At 37.0% G+C, this 26,281-nt stretch overlaps 1 protein-coding gene across 2 annotated transcripts in view; it reads right to left on the bottom strand.

Annotated features, from left to right (window-relative positions):
* ARFGEF1 (ARF guanine nucleotide exchange factor 1) overlaps positions 1-26,281 on the bottom strand; it is a 96,122-nt gene that overhangs the window by 53,224 nt on the left and 16,617 nt on the right. For both annotated transcript variants that reach the window (XR_013927003.1, XM_080380374.1), the window contains exons 2-4: positions 12,606-12,636; positions 8,207-8,363; positions 7,159-7,305 (exon numbers count right to left, since the gene is read on the bottom strand). Coding sequence is in view for 1 of the 2 variants with exons in the window: in XM_080380374.1 (XP_080236500.1) it covers positions 7,159-7,305; positions 8,207-8,363; positions 12,606-12,636 (335 nt within the window). In the remaining variant the exon portion in view is untranslated. The remainder of the gene's footprint in view (positions 1-7,158; positions 7,306-8,206; positions 8,364-12,605; positions 12,637-26,281) is intronic.

The following is a 26,281-nucleotide window of genomic DNA, read 5'->3' as shown; positions in this document are numbered from 1 at the left end:
ATTCTGCACTCTCTTACCTGGCTGGAAAGGCTGCACACCTGTACATATTTTAGTATTCTACTTTTTCAAGTTTTGTGCATCACAAAATCCTGGAAGGCCAAAACAGAAAGCTCCCTTAATCTTTCACTAATAATTCTGTAATTAAATTCAGAATTAAACCTTGAAGAACTTTGCCTATTCTAGCTTAAAAAAAAATAAATCATAATTCTTTAAAAACCCAACAAAGAAGTGGAGCCCAGACATAAACAGTTAGTTATTTTTTCCAAAGCACTATTGTTTGGGACTAGTAAGTATTGAGATTTAGTTAAAATTTCTTTCATTGAATTCCAAAAGATAACACACACACACACAGAGTAAAATATGTCAGTTTAAGAACTACCTACAGTTTCTCACTTGGAAGATAAGGTCTCTTGCTGCCTAGCAGTTAGGATACTAACAAAAAGTTGCAGCAGGGCAGAGGGATCATATTCTTTGTCTCCATCTCTTTTGTTCTAGCTATGTCATTCATAAAGTTATTCCTCTATGTCAGTCTGTCTCCTTGTTATATTTGGATGATTAATAATTTGATATTTGAAACTCCAATTTTAATTTCAATCTCAGTTCAGTGAAGTCTTACATGTTTTTTCCGTCGACTTTTAACAATGCCTGCTAGTAGAAAAAAGTGATAAGGCTACGGAGGGATTATATGCTCTTTCGTCTTAATTGGCTTAACAGCCTGAATTTCCCAAGTTTCTTTAGCATCCTTCAGTTATGACTAGTAGAGCTTGGTTCTTTTCATACCCCCACAGTTTGTGGAGGTGAAGAAGTGTTCACACACACACACACAGAGACATACCTCCTTAACATATTAATCCAATCCACTGAATAACTAAGTCTTCTATGCAGACTGAGAAATCAGTCTTCCCAGCAGGGCACCTCCTTGCAGGTATTTTACTACTAAAGAGTTCAACGTGGCTACAGAGGTCCTGACAGTCACTTTTTGGTTTTTTTTCCTGCTCAGGCACTAGACAACAAACCCTAATGACTACTATACATGTTTGTAAACTGATAAGAATTTTAACTTTGATCTTTTTGATATCTTTCATACTCCTTCCAATCTAGAGCCATCCTCAGGCTATTAGTCATGCTTCATGTCTCAAAGCTATTTCTCTTCCTCTACTATCACAACCTAGCAGAAATATGAGAACGAACACGAGACAGGAAGTATTTTACAATTAGTTTCCGACAACATCCTTCCCTCTTGGCAGCTTCCATTTAGGGCTCAATTTGACAACATGCCCTAAACATCACCTCATTCTGTATCATAAAAGACTGCATCATTAGCACAACTGGTGTGACAACTAACCCTGAGAAACCACAGGTTACAATCAGGAGCGGCAGTCCTGCTCCCCTGAAATTCTTGTCAAATTAGATGTTGGAAAACTAATCCTTTCCTTTCTCACTTGATCAGTTTTCATCAGATTACTTCCCAACCTGACTCTGTGGCCAAACAACTACTAGGTCCAATGCAAGGAGGGAGCGAGAGGAGACAGATGAGAAGAGAATCACCTCAGCAACAGTCCCCAGTTAATCGGCATTACACAAAATCTCAAACTGCTACATAGCGATGCATGTCCTTGAGAGGTGGAACAACAAAAGCTCTGCCTTCCTCCCAGCCATACACCCTTACTGCTTACTTTGCAACAGATCTGGGGCATGAAGCCACTTGTGCTATTTTAACAGCAACACATTAATACAATTAAAAACAGAACAAAAAATTCCCACAGTCCCACAGGTGCTTTTCTGGAGTTTGGTTTCTTTTTTGCTTGTTTGGCGTTTTGCTTTTTTTGTTATCTGTTTGTTTCAAAAGTAATTTTAGTTGATTCAGAGTATTAAATGCATGCCAGGACAAGGGGTGGTGTAGGACAATGTCTGGGAGCGAAGCCTGGATAGAAAAAATGCCTCTGCAGAGGTCAAAACAACAAGCTCTGCTGACTGTGGAGTCACAGCATTAGGTTGCTCTTTTCTACCATAGTAAAGATTTGCTGCTCAAGGCTTTTTGCAGCTGAGTTCCCATTCCTCCTGGTCACACTTATCTCATCCATTCTCATCCAACATGTCAGTGTGAGCCAAGGAGAGATGATGTTAAAAAATAAATAAAAATAAAAAGTCTACTTTACTGTAGTCCTCCCCTTTGCTGTTCTTTAGGCACAGAAGGAAACCTTTGTAAAAACATCATTAGCACTACCTCATTATACTTCAGGTCCTTCCACAAAAGCTTTCTTTGTCACAAAGCCTGCAAAAATACCAATAGCCATCAAGCTTTCCTTCTCTGGAAACTACTGGCAATCATCCTGACTGTGAGATTGTTTCCTTAGGCTCTCCTAGTCCTTCACAACTATTGTTCTGTATTGGAGAAAGACCCTATTATTCTGTGCCTCTACTTAGTTACTATAAATAAAGCTCATTCATTTTTTATACCATCAGGTGGGTTTGGGAACAGAGAAAAATCTTCAGGATCATTTCTTAAGTTATAGATTATCGTATCTTTGTATGACATCCATAGTATTTTTTCTTTTAGCCTGAAACGTGTTTGCCTATTTACTGAATTTCCTATTATGTAAAATAAGCATATCGGAACAGTACAGGAAGTATCACAATTTGTGAGGCAAAACAACTAAATTAACATGAATTCTCTCCTAAAAATATCCAGCATCTCTCTGTACGTGTAAAATTTTCATTCCTCTCACTCTGGATATTCTGCAGGAACAGAACGGTTACGGTGAAAGAAAGTAACTACAACCAGCAGAACGATTTATGAATGCACAAGAGACAGATGCACCTAAGTACAGAATTGCCAGGAAGCCTAGTTTTCAACTCAGAGTCATTCTTTTCTTCCTCTCAGCCAACCCTCATGATCGTATCTCTGGAAAATTTATGACACAGTGTAGCCACCATCTGATGAGCACGGGCTTACTTTGGGTAACATAATTCAATTGTCTGGGAACTCTCAAGTATTTGAGACAGCACATAAAACACAGTGGCCCTAACCCCTCTCTCTAGTGTATTAGCTACTGGGACTCCACAAATCTGTTTTCTTTGAGAAAGGCTATAGGCTTATTTTTAATAATAAATTTTTTTGAAAGTAAATTTAAAGTCTGAACATTAACTTATCACAAAATAACGTGTTACCACGGACTGACTTTTGCAAAAAACACAGGAGACTTAAGTCCTTAAACCACAAAGCAGCAAATACATCAAATAACCTTCACAGATAAATCATTTTTCAATGAGTGACACCAAAATCATATAGAATGCAGTAATACAGTTCTCCAAGCGCCATTTTCTTTGTGAGCAAGTGATAAGGTTATCTCCTGCTTTTTACCATTCCCAAATTATTCAGTCATTTATGTTACACATTTACCATGGCTTCAAAAGACCTACATTTACCTAACTTACCAGCTTTGAAGCCCTATGGAAATACACTGTAAGGGTCTGAAGAATAGAAAAATACAGTGTTTGCTTCCAGCATGCTTTCACAGTCAAGACAGTGAATTAAATCAACAGTATCATATCTTAGATCCTACACCAGCTTTCAGTAATTAACATTTAATTACAATTAATTAACATTAACACTTAGCATTTGATTAAAACTATGTTTTTTCTACTTAACATCAATTTTATGAAAAAATTAATCCATATTCACAAGCACACAAGCATGGGGTCAGTTACCAGCCCTGAAACACACCGAAGGATTATGACTTTGGAGACTGCAGAAAGAACAGAACTATGGTCCAGCTTCTCTATGGAAGACAATATAAAGAACATAAATTCTGTAAGAACATGAAGTTTTATTCAGTTTTATCCCTTGCAAGTTCAGTGTTCAAAATGAACTAGAATCTAACATGGAGTTAAACTGATACATATTTTGCAAAACAGAGTTATTTCATGTCCAACTCTGAAAATGTAATCCTTCTCTGAAAAACAATATTGCAAACTGTCAGGACAGAATTTTCAGGTTAATGGTAACCAGTCCTAGCCATTAACTTAAGCCTCAAAAATACGAAGAATCAGAAATAAAACCTCCTGCATTATTTTGATTCTCAAATTGTTCCATAATACACAGCTCCTTTCCATCTCAGTGGGAGGAATTAAGCTTTCTATGGTCTTTTTATGGAAAAAAAGATAACCACACTACCACATGATATTGTAGATGATTAAGTTAATCTACTGAAACAACAGGATATGGAACTGAAGAAGTTTTTTCTAAGGGTCCTCTCAACTTGGAATCTGTTTTTATACAAGTTCTGTTAAAATTCTTTCAAACTTATCATCATTCTCCTTATTCCTCAGAATTACTTAGCTTTTACAGTCTTCCCATTCTGTAATTCAGCAATGAGCTGTCCTCTATTTTTAGTTAGTTTCAAAAGGCAACTTGTGCAAGCAATGTTTGATACAAATTTCCTTCCTCCATGGACACCAGTCATACTAACAGTGTGACTAGTTGTAAAAAGTCACATACAGGAGTTACCTTCTGAACAGTCTGCTGCACATGGAAGAGTCAGAAAGCGGTCGCTAAAATAACATTCAACTTTTCAGACTATAGCTATCAATTACACACAAAAAATTTTCTTTGCCAAACATGAGCCAGTTAAGCTGCAAAAGTATCTAGATAGTAACAACTACTTACTATAGAGCAGACCAAGGAAAGTAAACACAGATGAGGATAAACAGTTGATCTCATATCCCATCCTTCTTCCTCATCCCTATTCTTTCTTTATAGTTTAAAAAAAATAATATAATTTTTGTCATAACTGTAGTTCTTTGGAAACAAAAGGGTGAACTTCAACTAAAACTTCTGCAGGTGTCAACAGGAAGTTTGCACACACACACCACAAATGCCACAGCAGCCCTAGCAGAGCAAGCCTGAAGGTAAAAAGGTTCTATCAAAAGAGGCTGTTTGGAACAGAATAAACAATTATCAATGGCAGCAGTAGCCTAATTACTTGCTTTTTTTACTGCCCCAGCAATCCTCACCACAACTAGTGAACAAGAATTTGCATGGCGTCCCATCAAAATGACACCAAATCAAACCAAACTACAACAGGAAGGAAGGAAAAGCCCTATTTCCCAGTCTGGTTCATCGCAGTCTACAGATGAAGAATGAGGGGATTACAGAGATGAGAACACGCAAGCAGAAATAGAGGCAGAGAAGTTAAACTGGCCACCAACTGTCAGAACTACCACCAGACATACCTCTAAGCTTACACACCTAAAATAGAGACAAAATTACATCCCTCAGTCTCAGCAAGATTATTTCCTTGGTTGTCAGCAGAAGGGTATTTTCAGATCGCCTAAGCGGCTCCAGTTGAGAACCCGCTTAAGATGACTCCACCACTGAAAAGCCATCTAGTAACTAGCAGACAGCACTGTGTGTGAACTCTCACCCAACAGCAGCTCCCAGATCTTAGACTGAGGGCAGCACGCTATGTAAAGGCCATCCATTCCATGCAGAACCAAGATAGACACCTTCCTCCCTGCAAGGTTAAGTGATCAAGGTTCTCAGTTTTTACTGTGGTGCTGGTGATGCAGCTGCCCTGCAGGAGCACTGCTCATGTCGTGAATAATAGCCTGGGAGTGCCAGATGGAAAGGGGGAGACCCAGGTTCCATGCCTTCTACCTCCCTGATGGAATTACAACTCTTCAGAGCGCATACTAACCAGGACCACAGAAGGGTCTGAGAAGACACATGATCCATCCTTCAATTCATACTGGAGTAGTGGGGTCCACACTCAGCCCAGACGTGAAGAGTTATGAGGCCTAAGAGAATACAACTGACTTCACAGTTTCATTATTTCCCCAAAGGAAATCAGAAGTTCTGGTCTTTGCTAAAGTTATTTCTAATTCTGATGCTTTTTATAGCATCCAATGTAGCGGACAAATATGGAGTCAGAGCCAAAACAGCACTCTCCACTTTCCCAGGCATTCTAACATGGCAATTAGCTAAATCTAAACAGTCAAAACATTAAGGCACTAAATTAACTTAAAGCATGTTACAATTGTTGAAGAATTTACTTTCTCAACCATCTTCTTGGACAGAAGAAATACCAGCTCACAGATAACGCCCTTCAGGTGGGAGGAAAGCATTTGGAGAGAAAGTATTACAGTGAGAGGAAGATAGAATGGTTTAATCCACTGTAATTTTTAATCAACAAAAACATCCATTTGCAAGATGAAAAATGTCTTAAATGCTTGGGTAAAACAACACAACAGATCTAGACAACAGCAGCATAAACCAACATTTGTAGCAACTATCTGCTGGAGAATTGGAGGGTCAAGAAATAGGAATATTTGAGCTATGAAAAGGGGTAGGAGAACAAACTACATTGTTTGCAGCAGAACAAGTAAATATAATCTGCAAGGAAAGTCAACACCTCAGTATACACATACAAAAGAATACAAGGTAACAAACGTTCCACTCCTAACTAACTTTGATTGTATTCTTCACTACTGCTCATCATCGCAACCATTCAAAGACTACTGTTACAGGAGTAGGGTACGGTATTTCCATCAGATGGCTAACTTCTATAACATGGCATAACAACTTCCCATAATGAACACCCATAAATTAATGTGTGCAATCAGGAAACAGCTGAGGTGCCCCAAAAACACTTAACTTGTGCAAACTCCACATGCAGCATTTATACAAGCCATGGAAAGAAACCCTAGACCTCCTTCAAGCAGAAGTCTATGACAGCAGCACAAAGCTACCACGGTAACGCTTGACTGCAAGGTCTAATTGCATTTCATAAAACAATTCCAAAATGGATTTCAAAATCTGCTGCTTAATTACCATCTTCTCCACAGGGAATGCAGGATTATTCAATAGTAATTCCTCACAATTAGAGAGCTCCACAGATCTGCTGTGAATAAAATTTCACCCAGTGGTCTGCACACAAGACTTCAGGTCACAACCATGAATTCACCCAAAACACAATGGGAGAGAGTAGGGAAGGGAGTGTAAGAGACGGTGTTTCCATCTCAAACAAACAGTATCAAGAAAATATTTTAATGTTATCATTACATTTACAAACGAAACACTTCTGCTTTTGAACTCTGAGGCCATAAATGTCTTCCTGCTGTCACCACTATAAATACTTAAAGTATTAATTGTATTACCTTTATTATTTGTAGCTGAACCCCTTCGTCTGTTTGAGGGCCTTGAAAACAGCCACATATTGTCTCAATAATTCTATCAATTAGTTTTTTGCCTGGAGCTGTACTGTCTGGAGCATTCCCCGTCAAGTGCCCATATGCTATAAGTTTCTGGAGAAAAGAAAAAAACCTCATATAAATAAGAGCTTAAAAAATAAGTCAACTTTTCATTATAATAAACAAATTCACTTGATAGCTCTAACTTGCACAGAACAATTAGAAAACAGTACATTTTACCCCAAGTCTCATAAAACAAAGATCTTTTAAAGAAATGTTCTCCAGATTTATTAAATTTTCACTCAGCAAATGCAATACAAAGTTTGTCAGCAAGCTCAACTTTAAACCTTTCTTCATCAGTTAACAATGTTTTAGAACAAACAGGATTCTAAAAACTAACTCACATTACACATGTCTTCATATGTAGTCAGCACACAAATGTTTTTAATACCAGATAAACCAGCTGCAAATGCTTTCTATTTAAGCTACTAGCTAGTCTTCCATTTTTAAGTGTTCTATTATCCCTTTCTCTTTCTAGGTCCTTCAATACTTTGAAATGGAATTTATTACAAAATCAACAAAATCCTCTTCCAAACACTCCAGGCACGAGAGTATTTGTAAATCTCCATGGCCCATCTACTTAATACACAAGAGTAGCAAGGCATCATAGTGCAACAGCATGCGTTAAAGAGCATTAAAAGAATTTGATATTGCTATACCTGCTGTTCAACACATAAACACAAAGAAATAGGTAGTTGTACATATCCATATCATGAAACTGATGCAAACATGTAACTGTGGTAATACATGTATACACAAATAAACACACATATGCACTACATAATAAATAAGATACATTCACCTTTTCAGAGAAACATATTTGATTTGGTTGTGTGTGCAGTAAAGTAAAATAACAGAAAAACAATTACATCGTTTCTTACATACAACAGTACTTGCCCTCCAACCGACTGAGAGAATTTTAGAGTTGACAGTTAAAGCTCATCTTCATACAGACCTGTAAACAATCCAGAGATGTACTGACAATCCTGGGGCACTTCGACTGGCATGCCAATTCAAATGGTAGGAAGTATTTGTCCGCTTCAATGAAGCTTGTCTTTGACTTCACAGGTGGAAGAGTGCTTGAACCAGGCTTTGCTTCTCCATGAGGGGGACTAAACGGAATGATTGTATTAGAATGCTGGAAGTGATCATACTAATAGTTTTCACCCCCACAATGTTTATGAATGAAATAAAATATAAAGAAAATTAACATTAAGGAACAGTAACTTCTATGAAGTTAACACAACACTAATATAGCCATTATTCCTAACAGCTTTTGTACTTCATCTGTCTCCTTTAGATCAGGCAAATTGACCCATTTGCAAATTAAGTGGGTGTTCAGTGGTCCCTGCTGGTTTGAAGGCATAAAGACTTGTTTCCTCTGAAACCAGGGAAAAATTTCCCTTAGCTGGTGAAGGCAGAGGGGAAGAAGGGAAATCTATTCAGTATCATTCCCACATTACATGATAACTCTGAGAAGGCTAGTCTGTTACTACTAGAACAGATAAAAATACAACTTGCCAAAAATGTTAACAACCCTGGAAGTTAAGACTACTCAACCACTCTATTATGATACAAGTTTGGTTCAATACTTTAGAGACAGATCTATTTTGGAGATTAAATCATATCTGAACTTAAATCCTGGACATACTCGGGGGAAAAAAACCTAACACCCCCCACCCCCCAAAAACCCCCAACTTCACTCTATCTGTGCTTCGGAGGACACCACAGAATTTAAGAGATTAGTGGTTACCACTGTATCTCACTTGGGCCATGCAACTGTACAAAATTTGAGAAAATTATTAGCTGTGCAGTCTTATTGCTTACAGCACCTTTAGAAAGGCCATGGTCATTAAGTCATTAACAGTCAGCTAATACAATTAAGAATGAGTAGTTTTTCACTGATTTGTGTGCATCAATGCAATCTGCCTTTGACTCAGAGTAAGATGCTTGGATTTTTCATTTCAAAGAATAGCTCATCAGCTTTATATAAAGCATTCCCGATCTTTTTCATGCACACATGTATCTTTACATAAAAGGTAAACTAAACTGTCTTACACAGACTTGATAGGTGGTAGTAACAAAGCATAACTTCATATTTTGTGGTGAAGGATTTACAAAATTCTTGCAGTAATTCAAATAGATCTTTACATGTAAACAACTAATTTCAAATCCAGGCGCTATGCATTAGTTGTAAATTAAATCAGACACTTCAAGAAATGCACATTAGAAAACATTTATCACGTTGCTCAAATAGAAAAATGAACTGCTAAGAGTTTATTATAAATCAAAAAAATTAATACAGCCCCATGCACCATGGAGAGCACCTTAAACTAACAAATATAATAAAATTATTAATTTCAGCTTTTCAAGGAGTAAGATGGATTGTCCTTGAGAAGATGTTCAGTACCATATTCAAACAGCTCTCCTTGTTTAGGCTGCTTTAAAAAGTCACCTAAATTCTAAGCCTTAATAGCAAATAAATAGTGTTCAGATTTTACTTGTTACTAAATAATTTCTCTTTTTAAGATTTAAGGATTTATCCCTACATATTTTTTTCCTGAAGAAGAGCAGAGGTTCGTTCTTCTGTTGGATGCACAACTTTAATGACTGACCACTACTGTTTTACTGGAAATAGAGCTCTTTTGGCCAAAACCCAATCAGCTAAGTTGTAGAGGAAGTACATGATTCTTCTACATTCTTAAATCTCTCTGAAACTTCTATAAAAACTTTTCTCTGAGGAATGAAAAGGTGGTACCTCTTGCTCGTGTCCTATGACAAGACTGTTCTTCTCCTAGTGATTACGTTTATTGAAACCATTTAAAATTAGGTTAAAAGAGCACTCCAGAAATAAAACCAGAATTTTTCAGAAACAAGGAGCAGACCATGATGAGATTCTGAAAATGAAAAATCCATGCCACAGCAAGCTACTGCAGAAGCCTGAAGCTTCTCTTTATTGAAAACTATAAAAAAAAGCCCAAAATAATAAATACGGAAGATGATGTTCCATTTGCCTCTGCAAAGATAACTCAATAATCTCATCATCTTGCTCATGATAGAAGGGAAGGGAATACCAGAGAGGGGGGAGAAGAGAAACACAAAATGTCTTTTTTTCTCAATGTTTGCAGAGAAATTACTTCGATAGGGTTTTTTTCCAGCAGACTGTGAAACCACAAACTGTCTCCAACAAATCTTTATTCCACCAAGAGATCTACCAAGCATGAGAATTATGAAATATTCTGACATTCACATTATCATCCATAGAAACATTCTAAGGTATGTATTAATGTATTTTAAAACTTATTTTGGCAGCATTTGCTGCATAACAGTTACATAAATCAGCCTGTCCTTTTCTATTCCATTCCCCTCTGCCCCACTACCAAACACTAGTTCTGTTTAAAAACCAAACAAACAACAAAACAAAAGAAGCAGTTTTCCATGCAAAATTTCTGGGAAGTGTAAATGATCTATTTTTCAATGTATTCCAGGTTAACTGTGAGATCAATCAGTTTCCTTGAACAGGAACTGGAAACATTTAAAGAACTATCATTAGAAGTCCCTTGCTAGGATATTCAAATTTCAGTTACAAAAATAAGAAGCTGAAAAGAATTTGATAAACTAAGACGCTTCTCTATTCTAAGGCCTAGAAAAATGGTATTTTCTATTGCATCTTAAAAGTTTGACTCTGCAGTAAGAGCAGAGTAAATCCATTCAGTTTTCAAGTCCTGCAATGCCTTCACAGCAGCAAAAGGCTACTGTCAAAATAAAGACAGCACTGAAGATAAGAAATCAAAATCCATTTAGAAAATGTACATAGGCAGGTAAGACATATACATTATACCCCCCCCAAAATTATAACTTCAGATATTAAAAGGATAGAATTTAAGCATCCAAAGTTCAGTAATGGCTGAACTATACATACTTGTGTACATCACTGTAATTCAGCACTCTCAACAGTTTTAGCATGGTATTTAACTACAGGATCAGATATTCTCCTTAGTGCCCAGAACAAATATTCCTCACTGAATATTTCATGTTAAGCATTTTTTCTCTTACCATGCTTCACAATGTGGACTTCTGCTTTATTTACACCACTCTAAGTAAAACCTATTATAAAACTATATTATTACTTACTGTCCAAGACCATCTGGTGGTGCTTGGTGCAATGTTTTCTGAACAGTACAAAAATACTAAATTTATTGTTACAACTTCACTGTGAGCTGATGGTATTGACTTTATTTTGCTAGTGGAAGATTAAGCACAGTGACTCTGTCAGATGCATCCACTAATTTTTATGTGCCAAATCTGATAGGCTGCAAAACTAGATTTTTCAACATATTTGATATTAAATTGTCTTTCACATCTTCTGAAAAAAAGTTCCCACTGGCTTTCTTTCCAGCTAGAAGTGCTAATGTTTTCCAACCCCAAACCTGTAGATTTCAACTCAAATACCAGAAGACAAAGTAGAAATCATTAGGGGCCAATTTTGACAACTATAGTTTAAATGATTTACCTAAACCAGAATTTCAGTGATAGGGCAGAACACCGGTCCCCAAGCAGCACTCATCTGCTTAAGCTGCAAGAACACTTTCATTATCAGTTTCACCCACTGATCCGATTATTTCAACAAGTGGTATAAACAGTCTTCACCACACAGCCCTCATGCATGGTTAGTAACGTACACTGAATGAGGAAGAAGATCCTGTGGAAATGTAATTAAACTCTAATAATGGATTCCACAGTTTAACAATACTTAAAAATTTACTTGTTGATCAGGGAAGAGTGCTGAATATTGACTTTGGCTTCTACCTTCACTGGTAGAGGAACTGCCTCCAGAAATCTACATCTATTCCTTAACAAGGTCCTTTCCAGACACTATCTCTCCCAATTACACTTGTCTTCTCTACCCATTCCTTCTTCCTCCCCGCAACCCCCTCCCCTTGCTCACTCACAGGTCAAGTCTTTTTTATTTACATTCCAGGCTCTTCCTCCTCGTCTGAAGCCACTTCAAGAACCCTTTAAGCTCAGTCCCCTCCACCAATACTTTCACATTCCTGTGGCACCCAAAGACCTTGTCTAACCTCGATCCCCATCCTCCTACTCTCCCTGGCCAGGCAGATCAGCCTGCTCCCTCTACACTATCTTCTTGCCTCTACTCCCAGGCCCCGTGTCTTGCACTACAACAGCCAGTCACAGAAGCAGCACTTTTAGCATGTTTCTAGATACCACCAACCTTACAAAATATATTGAAAATGCTTTTCAGACAGAGCCTGTACTCCCAACGCAGAGTAAGTATGGTATACATTTTAAGAAATTAAAAGTACTATCATTCAATACGATGAACTATCACATACCTTTGCTTTTCTGTTTCAGCCTTTATTTCCTCTGTAAAATGAAACAAAGGCATAGTTATGAAAATTGTATCATAACCACAAATATAAAATTAAATAACTGAAAAAAACTGGAAAGCAAAATTATTCAGGCAAACATTTGAACACAGGATTAGCTTAAAACAGAAAACACACCTTTATAAGCAGTTTCATAAGAGCTTCTACTCTTTACCTGCATTGGTTGCAAACTGTATCAAAATTACTTTACAAATCTATACTCAAAACGTAATACTTTAATTTGCATACAGTCATGCCAGCTAAACACCACATCCCTAGAATGTTTCTGCCAAGATACTGGCAAGCTCTTTTCACAGCCCATGTATATAAAATTAATGAGAAACAAATCACATTATTAAACCTATTAATCTATCCATAAAGGATGTACTTCTTGTTAGATGTGGATTATGCAGAAAAAGAACAAAGAAACCATCATTGCTGATTCTTATATGAAATCTTGATGACTAATTACCATCTTTGGTTTTAAATAGTGTTAGACACCACAGTAATGACTAGAGGGGAGGAAAAAGAAGTCTGTAGCACCTCTATTTCATACTGTTCTAAAACACATTAAAACAGGACTAATAGTTTAATGCTGTTGATAAGGCACTAAGTAATTATTCACAATACATTTTAAAGTAATTTTGAATTACTAACACTAATTTTAGAAAACAACTTCAATCTCAAGAGTACTTTTTTCTGCATTGTCTAGTTATTTTGTACACTTAAATCATAGCAATTCCAGAAAGACTAGGATTACCAATGCTGTAGGAATATGTTCTTGAAATAAAGTGTACAAGATCAAGTATGAACATGTATATATGTTTTAAGAAATCCAAGGGAATCTGTTCTAATGCCAAGTCCTGCTCAAGCATGCAGAAATCACAATCAACTAAAACCAGCACTTTATTTTTATTTTTGTGTATAAGCTTTAAACTAGTGGAATGAATTCATTCTGACGAGAATTTAGTATTTCTAACTCTAAGCTCCCATGCAGCAAAAGCACACTTTGCCTGTTTCTTCACTCTCATTTACCATTTCACACAGTCATACTGATTCACTTACATAATACAGGTTTCTGAATTTGGTATTTTATTAGGAATCAGTAGTATCAAATGTTTACTAACAGACTTGCTCAATACCAGGAAAAGTGAACATAAGGAGTTCATGTCAACCTAAAATCTAAGTTTTATTTCCAATACTACTGATGCTCCTGTTCAGCTCCAGTAAAACCCGGAGGTTAGCAGGTCAGTGGTTCATTTGAGAAATAGCCAGTTCAGAATTGGTTCAAATCTGTTACCCAGGACTAGACAAAACATGGAAATAATTCCATATTCCAAATATTCATTATTCCTCAGTAAGTAACAATAATAACAACAAGTCTTATAGTCAGCAAAGTTTCAGGAAAGTATGCTTTCCTACCATGTTATGATGCTTGATCCATTTACTTCCGTGAAGACAAATTCCTGACCGACAGAAAGGAGAAGAAACTCTCTTCCTCCCTTCCAGGATCTTCACCCCTTTCATTACTTCACCTCCCACCTTAGCATTCACACCCAGGAACTCTCCTCCATGAGATGCTTTGAAGTCTGTCCAACAAACATTAACAACCAACAGGTACAACTGCCAAATCGCTTCAGAGTTCAAAGTTTCCACCAAAAGTGACAAACCAGAGCAGATTCTCGCCCAATACCCAACTATTTTGAAATAAAGTCTGAAACACAGTAGACTACAGAAATTAAGGGAATCATTATGCTCTGCTTGGATCGTAATCCCGTTAATAATGGCAATGAAATACTAACAAATTTCGCCTGTAAAATTACACGAGGTGTTAGTGTCACTAAAAAGGTGGGGGTAGACACCCACACAAAAGTAGAAATCATGTCTTACTGAATTTGCATTAGTTTGAGTGACTAAATCTCCTTTAAATCCTCTGTATTTATACATTAGGTTCTTGTTTAAAATGATTAGCACACAAACTCAGAAACCATTTAGTAACAAAATTTAAATGTAAGTCATGCTAACAAACTTTTCTACTATTTTATATTTAAATTATAAATCAAGATTATAACTCATTTATGGCATTTCCTACAAAGAAAGATGTTATTTCAATCAAAGATTAAGCAATGTCAACTTGTTATAACAAAAATTTCAGTTTACAATTTTATCAGATTTTAGTAACTTGAAACAAACACAATAGTTTATTTAACAGTTTTACTTAAGATCACTTAGGTACAAGAGTCAACTACTCTACTGACAACACAGATTTGTGCATTTCCAAATTATTTTATACTTTGGCTAAGGGGGGGGGCAAAACCCAACAAACAGATCTGGAAAAAGAATGATTTCAGACTGTTGCTATAGATAAAAGAATGCAAAGCTCCACTTTGCATCCAAATCTGGTTGCCCTTCTTGGTCTGCACCATGCTACTAACATGCACGTGCACACACCCCCCCACACACCAAGGCCTCTTGCCCCTAAGGAAGGTGCAAATTAGAGTGGAGCTTCTTCCTTGTTCAGAATAGAAACAGTTGTGAGTACTGAATTAGTGTGAAAATTGCTTATGGAAGTAAAAATAAGGCAGATCTCAGTTTCGCACCCTCTCCATTTCCCCATGAAGAGTATTTTTCCAGTAAAGGACAGCACACATCCTAAGTGCAAATATTCTTCCAGCACTACTTAAAGTAGGTGTGACAGTAGGTGGGTGCTCAGACACCCTAGTCCACTTTACAGGTTCCAAAACAGTGGCTAAACTCTATGCTTATGCACATTTATTGAGCTGAAAGCACTGCATGAACAAAGAGTCCCTGGCAAACAGACAGACATAACATTCAGGAGAAGAAATATCTGAAACTGGTTCCACTCTGCACAAACTCATTTTATTCCTGAACTAAAAGAATGTATCAAACCCAGCTAGCTGTCATCTTGATGCTACATCAGATTACTCCACATTTATTCTCTGCTTTGTAAGCTATAACAGTACTTGCAAAGATTACCAAAATAAAAAAAAATCCAGAGCTGCCCAGAGCCCTCATTGTGCTGCTGATATGCTAACAAATTATCACTATTTTTTCTTAAAATACTACAAGAGATTGTCCTCAGAATAGGTCACAACTCCTGTCAGAAAATAGAAATCTTTGTAATTGAAGAAGTATGCTACAAGGAAAAAGCTTGTGCAAGTGTCAATCTAGTTAAATGTTACTACCACTTTGAGCAGCACTGCACCTGTCCATTAATGTGAAAGTATGGATTTTATAACCTTTGCTAAATAAAAGGAAAGGTTTTCACAGTAGCCAACATAAATTATTTTGGAAGGCTAAAACATTTTAAATGGCAAATAAGCACATGATACAATATGATTACTATGAATGAGGTAGTCAGCAGAGTTAAACTTTACTTTTACCCTTGGAACAGAGAAAAATTAATTTCCTTCACCATCTGATTGCTCCCTCTGCTCTCCACACCAAAACACAAGTTAATCACAGTATAATTTCACGGTCACGTAACAACCACATATCACAGTAATAATAAAAAAATTCAAGCACCTTTATCAGCACAAAAATAGATTATAATAAAGGTAACCAACAAGTCTCATGCTAGATAAATAATCTGTTTAAAGACAAATGAACCAGAACACTGACTGATACATTCTTTTAAATGAGAAAAAGTAATCCCTGCAAAACTAAAGATTAGCTAGAAAAGGGAGATGAAGCCTGAAAACATAGGATGCTTCCTTGTTTTACTCTTCCTCTCTCCAAAACACACAACCAAAACCAAAAGGAGAAGATCCAAGAGCTGGAAAAGGTTATTACCCCACCATCACCAGTCATTTTGCAAAGGAAGAATAAGAGTGAATGCAAGATGCTGGAACAGGGGAAGAAGACTGTAGAAAAGGACTACAACTTCCAGCATCTTCCACTGTATTATCTGTGATGTAAACATATAATTACTACAAAAAATAGTTCAGATTATTCTATGGCCCTGAAAGGATGATGTTTCCTAAAAATTGAACTAATTGGCATACATTTAGTACTCTTAAATAAAGCGCAACAAAATAAATCCCTCCTGAACTCTCACATTCACACACAGCTCCAGAACATGACCTCTTTATAGAGCTCTGTCACAGAATTAATGGAAACATATGTGGCTTTTGCACACAGAAGATAGAGCTAATCAGAGATGTGTTATTTTGCAGTCTTACAATTGTATGCATCAACTGTTTCACAAAGCAGGTAAAATGAGTCATGTACATTAGTTTCAATATAAATTTCTATTTCATCTACACTTGTATAGATCATCATCATTTCAAAGAAGTCTCTGGAAAGGTCCAAGACCTTTGTTATACAGGTGTACTGGTTTTGGCTGGGATAGAGTTAATCTTCTTCACGGTAACTTGTATGGTGCTGTGTTTTAGATTTGTGCTCAAAACAGCAGTGATAACACAGGGATGTTTTAGCTGTTGCTGAACAGTGCTCACGCAGCATCAAGGCCTTTTCTGCTTCTCACAATGCCATGCAGTGAACAGGCTGGGGGTATAAAACAACCTGGAAGGGGACACAGCTGGGACAGCTGATCAAAGGCATATCCCATGTCATATCATATGGCTGCATGAGGCTCAGCTGCCAGCCAGAGGTAAACCACCACAACAGGTATCCATAACTCCATTCTCACCTCTCTAATTCACTATTTCAGCATGTCATTGGAAAATTTTTCCTCACGCTCTTCAGACTGCTCAGTTTCTAGTATGAAAAAAACAAACTAGTTTCCAGTTTTCTTCTTCTCTCTTTAACATCTTATAACCAGCTAATCCCATTTGCAACTGTAAAATTAGCAAAGCTGTCTGTAATGACCAGTGGGTAACACCTACTCAGAAGGTCAAAAGTGGACAAGTAGGTCAAGCAGGTGCTGTGGACAATGACCAGTCTATAATACTGATCAAACTCCAACTTAGAGCTAATTAACTGTTTACCCCACTAATCCAATTCAAAGGATGATTTAAACCTTAACTACACTGAAGGGTATCTCTAATTCCCATTTGAATTATTCCCTTTGTTCCTATGCCAGCATCCCCCTGCATCTGAAACAGATCCTCTCCTTCAGATTATCTTTAGGTAATATTTCCTTGTGCTTGCTAGCTAAATATGCTGTAGTATCACGTGAAGTATAAATATTCTACAGTTATACTTTGGCACAAGTCAAGGACAACATTCTCATCAAGTAAGGGATAACTAAATGGTTACCTTCTGGAATGGTACACATAGTGAAGTTCTTTGGTATCAACTCAACATCAAGTTATACGTTAGATTACAGGGAAAAGAACTCTCATGGAACTTGCTGCTGGGAAAAGGACAAACTATTTACCATAAAATGGAAAAATACAAGTTCATTACACAGTATGATACCAGGAAAAACCCACGCACTTAAAAGCATTTAATACATATCTCTCATTATGTTTCCATCCTTGCACCAGGATTGTATTATAAAACAAGAGTACATTACATTCCCATAATACTCTATTCTGAACAACTGATGTTGCCTGCCAGAGCAACTCACGCGTAAGTCTCATTTGTACAAGGATCTGCACATCTAAAGATTAATACTCAGTGTAAATATCAGAATTAAAGTTTATTTATCTAACTGAAAGTAGATCTACTGGAAAACACTCTGCATTTTCACTGGAAAAAAAAAATCTCACAAAAACTGCATCCAAAATATATATGCCTATTTCCCTGCTCACTGAGGGAGAGGCAGAAGCAGCTACTCTTCTACTTAGTACTGAAAAAGAAAATTGGATTGTCCAACTCTTCTGAATACCAAAAACGTAGGCAGATGACTAAAAAATCATTACTATATTGCAACTTAAAAAAAAAAGGGGGGGTATTAAATATATAATGAATTCAAAATAGTAAGCAGTAGCATTTTAAAGAACTGTAACCATCCTGGGTAATCAGAAAGTAGAACCAGTCAAAGCAGCACAGGCTACAATACTCCAAGGAAAACAAGTATGGAGCTCACATTACTTATACCATAGAAGACTTCTATGACAAGGGAGCAATCTGAATTCAATTCTTTTAAGTCAAAGCAGGTGGATGAGATCCAAGGAACATGCAGTGAAGAGGAACTCAAATTATACCAGTATCTATATTTTTTTACAAAAGTAAAATCCTGTTAGAACATTAAAGGCTTTGCTTGAATTGACTTGGCTTGCTTCCCGCCCTCTAAGTATTCTAGTGACTGTCTCCAGTATGATACAAAATATTGTGGCAACCAAGGGATTAAAAAACCCCCAGATTTTTCATCATTAACAATACTCAAACTGTCCTTCTCCTTGTCAAGGTATATGGAAACCCTAAAAGACAGAGCAGTCTAAAGGTGCTTGTCAATTTAAAACGGTAAGATAAAGTTAGCTGTACTGTAAGTAATAAAAATCCAGAAATTCAATATTTATTTGAAAAGAACTTAAAACTACATTACCAACTATGTAATATTATTATTACATACATGGTGACAGTTTAATTAAAAAATTTACCAAGTCTGAATTCACAGTAGTAAAGCCATATAAACACAATGGGAATAAGAAACGTCCCCAAATCAATCTCTCTCTCAAAGAGATAAAATTCCAAGCAGATCATGTTAAGTACGTTTTCCATCAAAAGGGGTTATTAGAATATATTTCTAAATAAATATCCAAAACTTGATTCTTTTCTTGATAGCTGCTATCCATCAGCTTCGAGCAGTGTTAAAAAGTCTTGCCTATCGAGCTAAAGCATGGAAGTATTAACATCTGAAAGCCAATAACAGACTTCATGAAAAAACTAAAATAATTAGGTCTAAGGAGTTCAAACAATCAAACTGGAGAAACACATCGCCATTTTCAACTCAAGGTCCATTGCATTCAGACAATGACGATCCAAAGACCATCTCTGCAAGCAATTTCTGCCAAGTCAGTACATCTACTTAAAACCAGCAAGTTTATGTAAAAATACATGCTGCAAATTTGGCACTTGCTCTTAACTAAACATTCCTAACATCTAAACCCCTTACAGGTCTTCTGAAAAGCTGAGGATCTGCTAAGAGACAGTGTCAAGCAGACACGCTGCACAGAAATTTTCTCCATGCTTCCAGCTGACCGCTCTTGGTCTCACAGAGCCTCTGCCTCACTACTTCTAAACTCTGAACTACTCCCGTTTCGATATGTTTTCTTGGGCTGAAGATGTACGGAGAAGAGTAACTAGCACACTCAGATTATGGTATTTCCTTTTCCCATTTCTTTATTAACTGTAGCAGCATAATTAATTCCAGTAAACTTTAATACATCTACCTTCAATGTTAATCTGTATCAATGTATGTAAATAGCAAACAGACAAAAAATGAAAGCTTTGTAAAAAGACTCACTGGGATCTCAAATCACAATAGAAAAATTAAACAGTTTAGTACAACACTATAATTCCTCTAGATAATCAAATCAGGTTGACTTGCCTAAAACCTGTAATAATGTATACAAATCCGTTGATTCTATGATTGTAGGAAGATAGTACTGAAACGATCAGTATTTTAGGTAGCCTGCAGAAGAAACCACTCACTATGAAAGTTGAAATTGCTCCTTAAATGGAATTCACAAGATGCATATCATAGCACTATGTCTTCCTGTAAATCCTATGAACAGCTTTCTCCATCATACCTTCTAGGATGCACAGAGATCTCTCCGCCCTTCCCTCAAATCCTCCTGCAGAGTGACTGTAAGATGGATAAAAAAATCCTATTTGTGGGAGTCCAAGAAGAGGCTGATAGCAGCACTGGGCCTTTAGGGGTGAAGTTTTTGTTCTTTGTTTTAATCCAGTAAGCTAACCTAAGGATAAACAGGATTGAAAGAAATACAGATGCTAGCAGATGTAACATCAAAGTGTGAATTTCACCTCTGTACATGTTCCCCATTGTAGAATACCGTGAATGTTTCCTTCCCCTCAAAATTCCTGAGCCCAGACTTCAGCATATACCCTCAGTTATAGTTTATTTACGTATCTGTTCTTATGACTGCTGTTATTTGCTGGGGTCAACTAACCTTTCATTCTCCTTAGTTTCCTTTATCTGCAAGATTACAGCTCACACAGCTATGGCACATGGACAGAAAAGAGCAAAGCTCCATGCCGATTTAAGAAAGTCACTGCTGTGGTCTTCACACAGCATTTATATAATAGTAAATAATTCTTGTACAGACAAACATAACAACCTTAAAACTGTATTTGAACACTTCCACTTGCTTCCTACCCTAATGTATTATACTGCTGCAACTTCATGTTTACAGGTACTGAAAGGGTAACTAAGGAAGCACAGATTAATCACGCTATGTAAGATACAGTATTCCAAACAAAGGCCAGTTACATTTTCAGTCTGACAACTCTTGATGAAATTCCATGTAGATTCCCGTTGTGCTTTATAAAATGCTGAAACCCTCTCAACTGAAATATTAAGTCATATCTCATTAGGTTAAAAAAACACACAGTAAACCTTTGAAGCATGCAGAGAAATATTTATGTGTACACACACACACACACAAAGTAAAAACCCAAAAGCCATCAACACAAACTTTGTACGGGTGAGGGTGCTTCAACTTTAGATGACACTAATCCTCTGAAGTGAGTGCTAATACAACAAATGAACATTTTATGTTGTTAATTCCCATGCCAAAATTTCTGGTATGTTGAAGGCTTGCAGCAAAACCAACTGAAGTATTTCTCTGCTTTTGTATCTATAATACAAAAGACAGTATGTCTGATGGCCCTTATTGAGCTTTTTAACTGTGAAACAGCCTTCTTACTTACTCTAATTCTCTTTTTAGACAGTTAGTCACACAGAGCTACAGCTTCTCCCCGCCCATGCTCATGATATAATATCATTCAGGAATATGCAGCTCTGGTGTAAATTCAGAAACTTGAATGCACAACCTGACTCCGCTCAGCCAACCTGACTACCCAAATTCAGCTCATTAGGTATGATATTTTCAAACAGAGAATCACTGGCAAATATACTCAAAAAAAGAAACTACTCTAGTGGCCTCATTCTGCTTAAAATTAATTCAGAATCATTCAATCCAATAGGGTTTTATGACTAGATTTTCTGTAATAATCTTTCTACTTGCTAAATCAAGTAGAGACTACTGACAAGTTGCTTCACTGACTACTTGGGAAGAGGAGGTGACACACATAAAGGTCATGCATTGCCAAAGATAACTGAACTGTAGTCATTATTGGTAGCATTTATATTATAACATATGGCTGAAAAGCTAATTTTTTGCAGCAGTAAATCCCTGTTTCCCCTCAATATTGCATGGGTCTCCATCCTTTATTGCATCTACAGCAAACTCCCAGAGGTATCCAAACTTGTGTCTTCATCCCTTCAAGAAATTTCTTAATACTTAGAACAGAATCAAAGAAAGGAAACAGACTTTTTATTTACATCTTTAAACAGGTTATAAGAAGAGGATAGGCACGTGCCTTTATTATAATCAAGTAGGGCACACCTTTCAAATACCTTGTTCCAGCCTTTTGATACCTCCCCCCACTACCCCATATATCATCTTCACACTCAGAACTTGTGGGACAGGTTGCTGAAAAGGCACATTAACATACAAGCAATTTCGTTGCTTAATAAATACATAGCCACCTAGCCAGATTATAGAAAGGACCCTGCCTAGTGCTACAGTTTTCCAATATACTTAAATCCAATCCATTTGAGGGTGACCATCAAAAAAGTTGGTTCCTCCTATTCCATGTGTCTGCTTGTGCTTATCTGCACACTCCTTACACAAACACTGCCAAGGAACAAAGTTTAAATAATTTGATAATTTTAGTTTTCTTTGGGTCAGTGAGCTAATTCAACTCACTCTAAAGCTGCATGATCACAAGCTGCCACACCTCATGTGTGTCACAAGTTTCAGGAAGGAAGAGCTGGAACTGAATTGCCCATTGCAGAGGATGCCCACAGATGCAGTGGAATAAACATACTGCAAAACCATATTAAGTTTACTCATTATGTTTCATCAGCCTTAGTACTTTCTGTAATTAAGTAAGTTTTGCAAGGACAATAAAATAATGTTTCTTTATCAGATGGTGGGGGGGAGCCTGCAGCTGCATATTCCTCTTCATATTCACAATGTCTACAGTGTTTTCTGACCCTTCTTTCTCATGTCCTATGTTAAAATTCTTGTGAGTTGTGTAAAATCCTGATTCTAAAGGCCACAATCCCAGCATATAAACACACCGGCAGCTATCCAAATAAAGAGACAGGTAGCAAAACATTGTGAAAACAGCATAAACTTTACTCAAATATTTTTATTACTACTTTGTTTTGCTGCTTAAAGAAAGTAGGCAGCATATATATCCTCTGCAGACAGTTGAGTCGTCTACTACTCAGAACAAAGACTACTTAGCAAGAAGAACTTAGAATGTTGTTAGATATGTTAGACAGCACAGACCTTTTTGCTACCTGACTGCATCACCTATCTACATTAGGTCAGTACAACTGTCTGCACACACCTACTACAACTTTGCAGAGGGACTTTAACAGTTTTAAAGTAACAAAGTAACACTGGATTAAGAAACTAAATGTTGAAGTTTTTAACTTAATTTTTTTTGCATCAGTTCCTTCAGCTGGTTTCACTATGCAGCTAAGGGTAGGATGGGGAAGAAAACAAATCCTTTAGCCACTATTACTACTACTGCTGGGGAAATATGGGGTGTTTTATAATTATAACAGACTGGAATGACGTAAAGAACAGAAAACTAAATTCAACATGGAAACATGAAAATGTGTTGAGGGAGGTCATTTATTTCTTTACTGAAGAATATGAGAGGACAAAACAACCAAATTAAGACAAACCCCTTAGAAGAGTCTGATCAAAGGATATACAACAATTACTCAGGTCAGAACAACTGTAATTCACAGAAAAAGCAGTTTTACCAACTGAGTGCAATTGTATACAGCATACAGATCAGTATACAAAAAGGTTCCCACTGTCTCTCATGAAAAAACCCAACATGCTGGGCTAAGAAAAGCACTGTAAGTCTTTGAAGACAAAAAAAAAGTAGCTTCTGCCTTGGTAATTATTTTTTTAAATATTCTTGCCAAGAATCATAACTGCCATCTAAGGAACACGTAACAAGGTAAAATAAAATAATTATTCATTAAAAATTCCATAAAATAAGAATTATAATCAAGCATAATCCTTTATAGAAGTAAGACTATATTTACATTCCCTCCACCACTGCAACCCAACGCTGCAAAGCACTCCATGTACGTGAAGTTCTTGGAAGTACCTGTAACTCCACTAGAAAGAGTCTGGAAACTACTTATTGAACTAAGTTTCAAATTTGGCGGGGGGGGGGGGGGGGGGGGGGGTAAGCCTTGAAGGATGACAAAACTTAATGATTTCTCTACAACAGTTCATGCAAAATAACCAACTTCCCCACCCCACCTCGTTTACCTAACTCAACTGATGGGATACATCAATTTCTCAGCATATTCAAAGAGAAAACAGAGTGAAAAATTAGGACAGATAGGGATTCTCAATAGGTTGTATTCTCTTCTCAATACATCCGGTCCTCCTCTCTATCAATTTGCTCAAATGTTCGCTAGTTCATTTGAGTGAAAATTTGCTTCCATCAGCATAACCGTAGCCTGTACTGCATGTAAGAGCGGGACTACACTCTCTGAGCATGGTGGGTTTACACTTCCTCAAAGCCACAACAAACCCAGTAACTCTGTTGCTCAAGATTGTGAAACATGTTTGCCTAGTTCTAGAGATGATGAATCATCAATAACTCTTATTTGCCACAGCAGCTTAATATGTTGCCCTCTGAAATGCAGAGAAGTCAAAAGTAGCCTCAGTTCTGCTGAAACCTTTAAGAAATTAACTGGAATCTAGGTCTTTATATTTTTGCCTTTGAACACTGAATGTAAAATAGCTATTTTAGATTTATAGTAGAAAGTAGAAATTTAAGACACACTCAAAAAAATTGTTTTTTTATATATATAAGTGTGCACACATACACCCCCCATCCGCATATATAATGTGATTTTCACTCCCTAGATCTAATCTATAACTTGAAGAGGAAGTTTTAACTCAGCAGAACATAGGAAACACCACAAGACTTTAACTAATAGTTTGAATCAGAAGACAGGTCATGACTGAAACTGCAGTCAGAATACTAATGTTTCCAGCTTCCACCACTGTTTCAGATAGCCTGATATATTTTTATTAAAAGTGCTCCTATTTACTCAAACACAACATAGATTACTCTTTTTTATTTTGGAAAAGTTAAAATAGAAACTCATGAAGACAGGCAAATAAAAGAACTGATTAGGTATGATATTTCTGGTGAAAACTATCAGACATGAAAGAAGCATAGCATCATTCCTCACAAAGAAGGCAAGCCTGTGGTAATGCATATTGTGCCTTTTCATGCCAAGTTGTCCTCCCCACCCCCCCACCTCCTTAACAGAGTAGGTTAGTTTCTCTCATTTTTAACATCAGAAACTCAAGCGCACCCCTCACATTCTGCTTGTAAAAGTGTGAGCTTATCCCAAAACGCAAAGATGACAGAAGCAGAAACAAATTTTGCAAACCTAAATTACAGTTGAAATAGGGAAAGCATTTTCAATCAAATAATTTCCATCCATCTGAAAAAGCATTATCTGAAACTAAACATATCCAGAACAAAATCCTGTGATTGCTAACTCATCTGAAAGGAGACAAAGAGCTTCTCTCTGCAGATCATCTGTAAGTCTGACCTTTAAGTTCAAAGCAGGCAAACATAAGCAGCCCAACTTAAGAACCCAAAGACCTGATAGTAAGAAATCATCTCACCCCTCTGCAATATAATTGCTGGATTCTTCCACCATATCCATCGCTGTAAGAGTGAAATTTCTGCAATACCTGATATGCTGCTGCCTACTTAGTACCTGCAGTAGTACCTAAACAGTGAACAAGCCATCCATAGCAGAGTCTGCTCCACTGGAATTACACTACTGCTTGACAGGGCTCTCAACCTAATCTAAGGTCCTGCTTTCAACAGATGATCTCCATAGGTCCCATTCAATCTAGACTTCTCTAAGACTTGCCTCCATCCATTTCCAAGACTTCTGCTACAGAACATCTCTTCAGCATTCACATGCAGTTAAACTGTGATAAATAAAAGGCTTAAGAGAAACAAGTCTCTTAAGTATCTGAGTAACTCTCAAATTTTACTTAACATTTTTAATTATTCAGATTTACAACTGAAAAAGCCTCCCAAACAATCACTAGAACCCCCATTTAGAAACACAAAGTGTTGCTTTCCAGGTAGGACTCTGATATATATGATGTTTCTACCTGCATGTTTTCACGCATGCTATCTGCTGGACCTCTTCTAAGCAAAATTTGTCAACGCAATCAACAGTGGAGGAAGCTGTGCAGCAGACCAGCCAGGAGGTGTGCTTCAGGACTCGCCCAAGTATTCTCAATGACAGTAGAGAGTTGATCAATATAATCAGTGGAATACAGGAGATACAATACATAGGAAGGTCCCTAACCTTAGGCATCTTACTCTTTTAACTGAGTCCTGTTTCAAGAGTCTGTGCTCTCATGACAGAATCAACAACCTAG

The sequence above is a fragment of the Falco punctatus genome (genome assembly GCF_963210335.1).
Source record: "Falco punctatus genome assembly, chromosome: 3".
Lineage (NCBI taxonomy): Eukaryota > Metazoa > Chordata > Aves > Falconiformes > Falconidae > Falco > Falco punctatus.
Note: the sequence above shows the minus strand (reverse complement) of the source record. Positions and strands in the feature narration are given on the sequence as shown.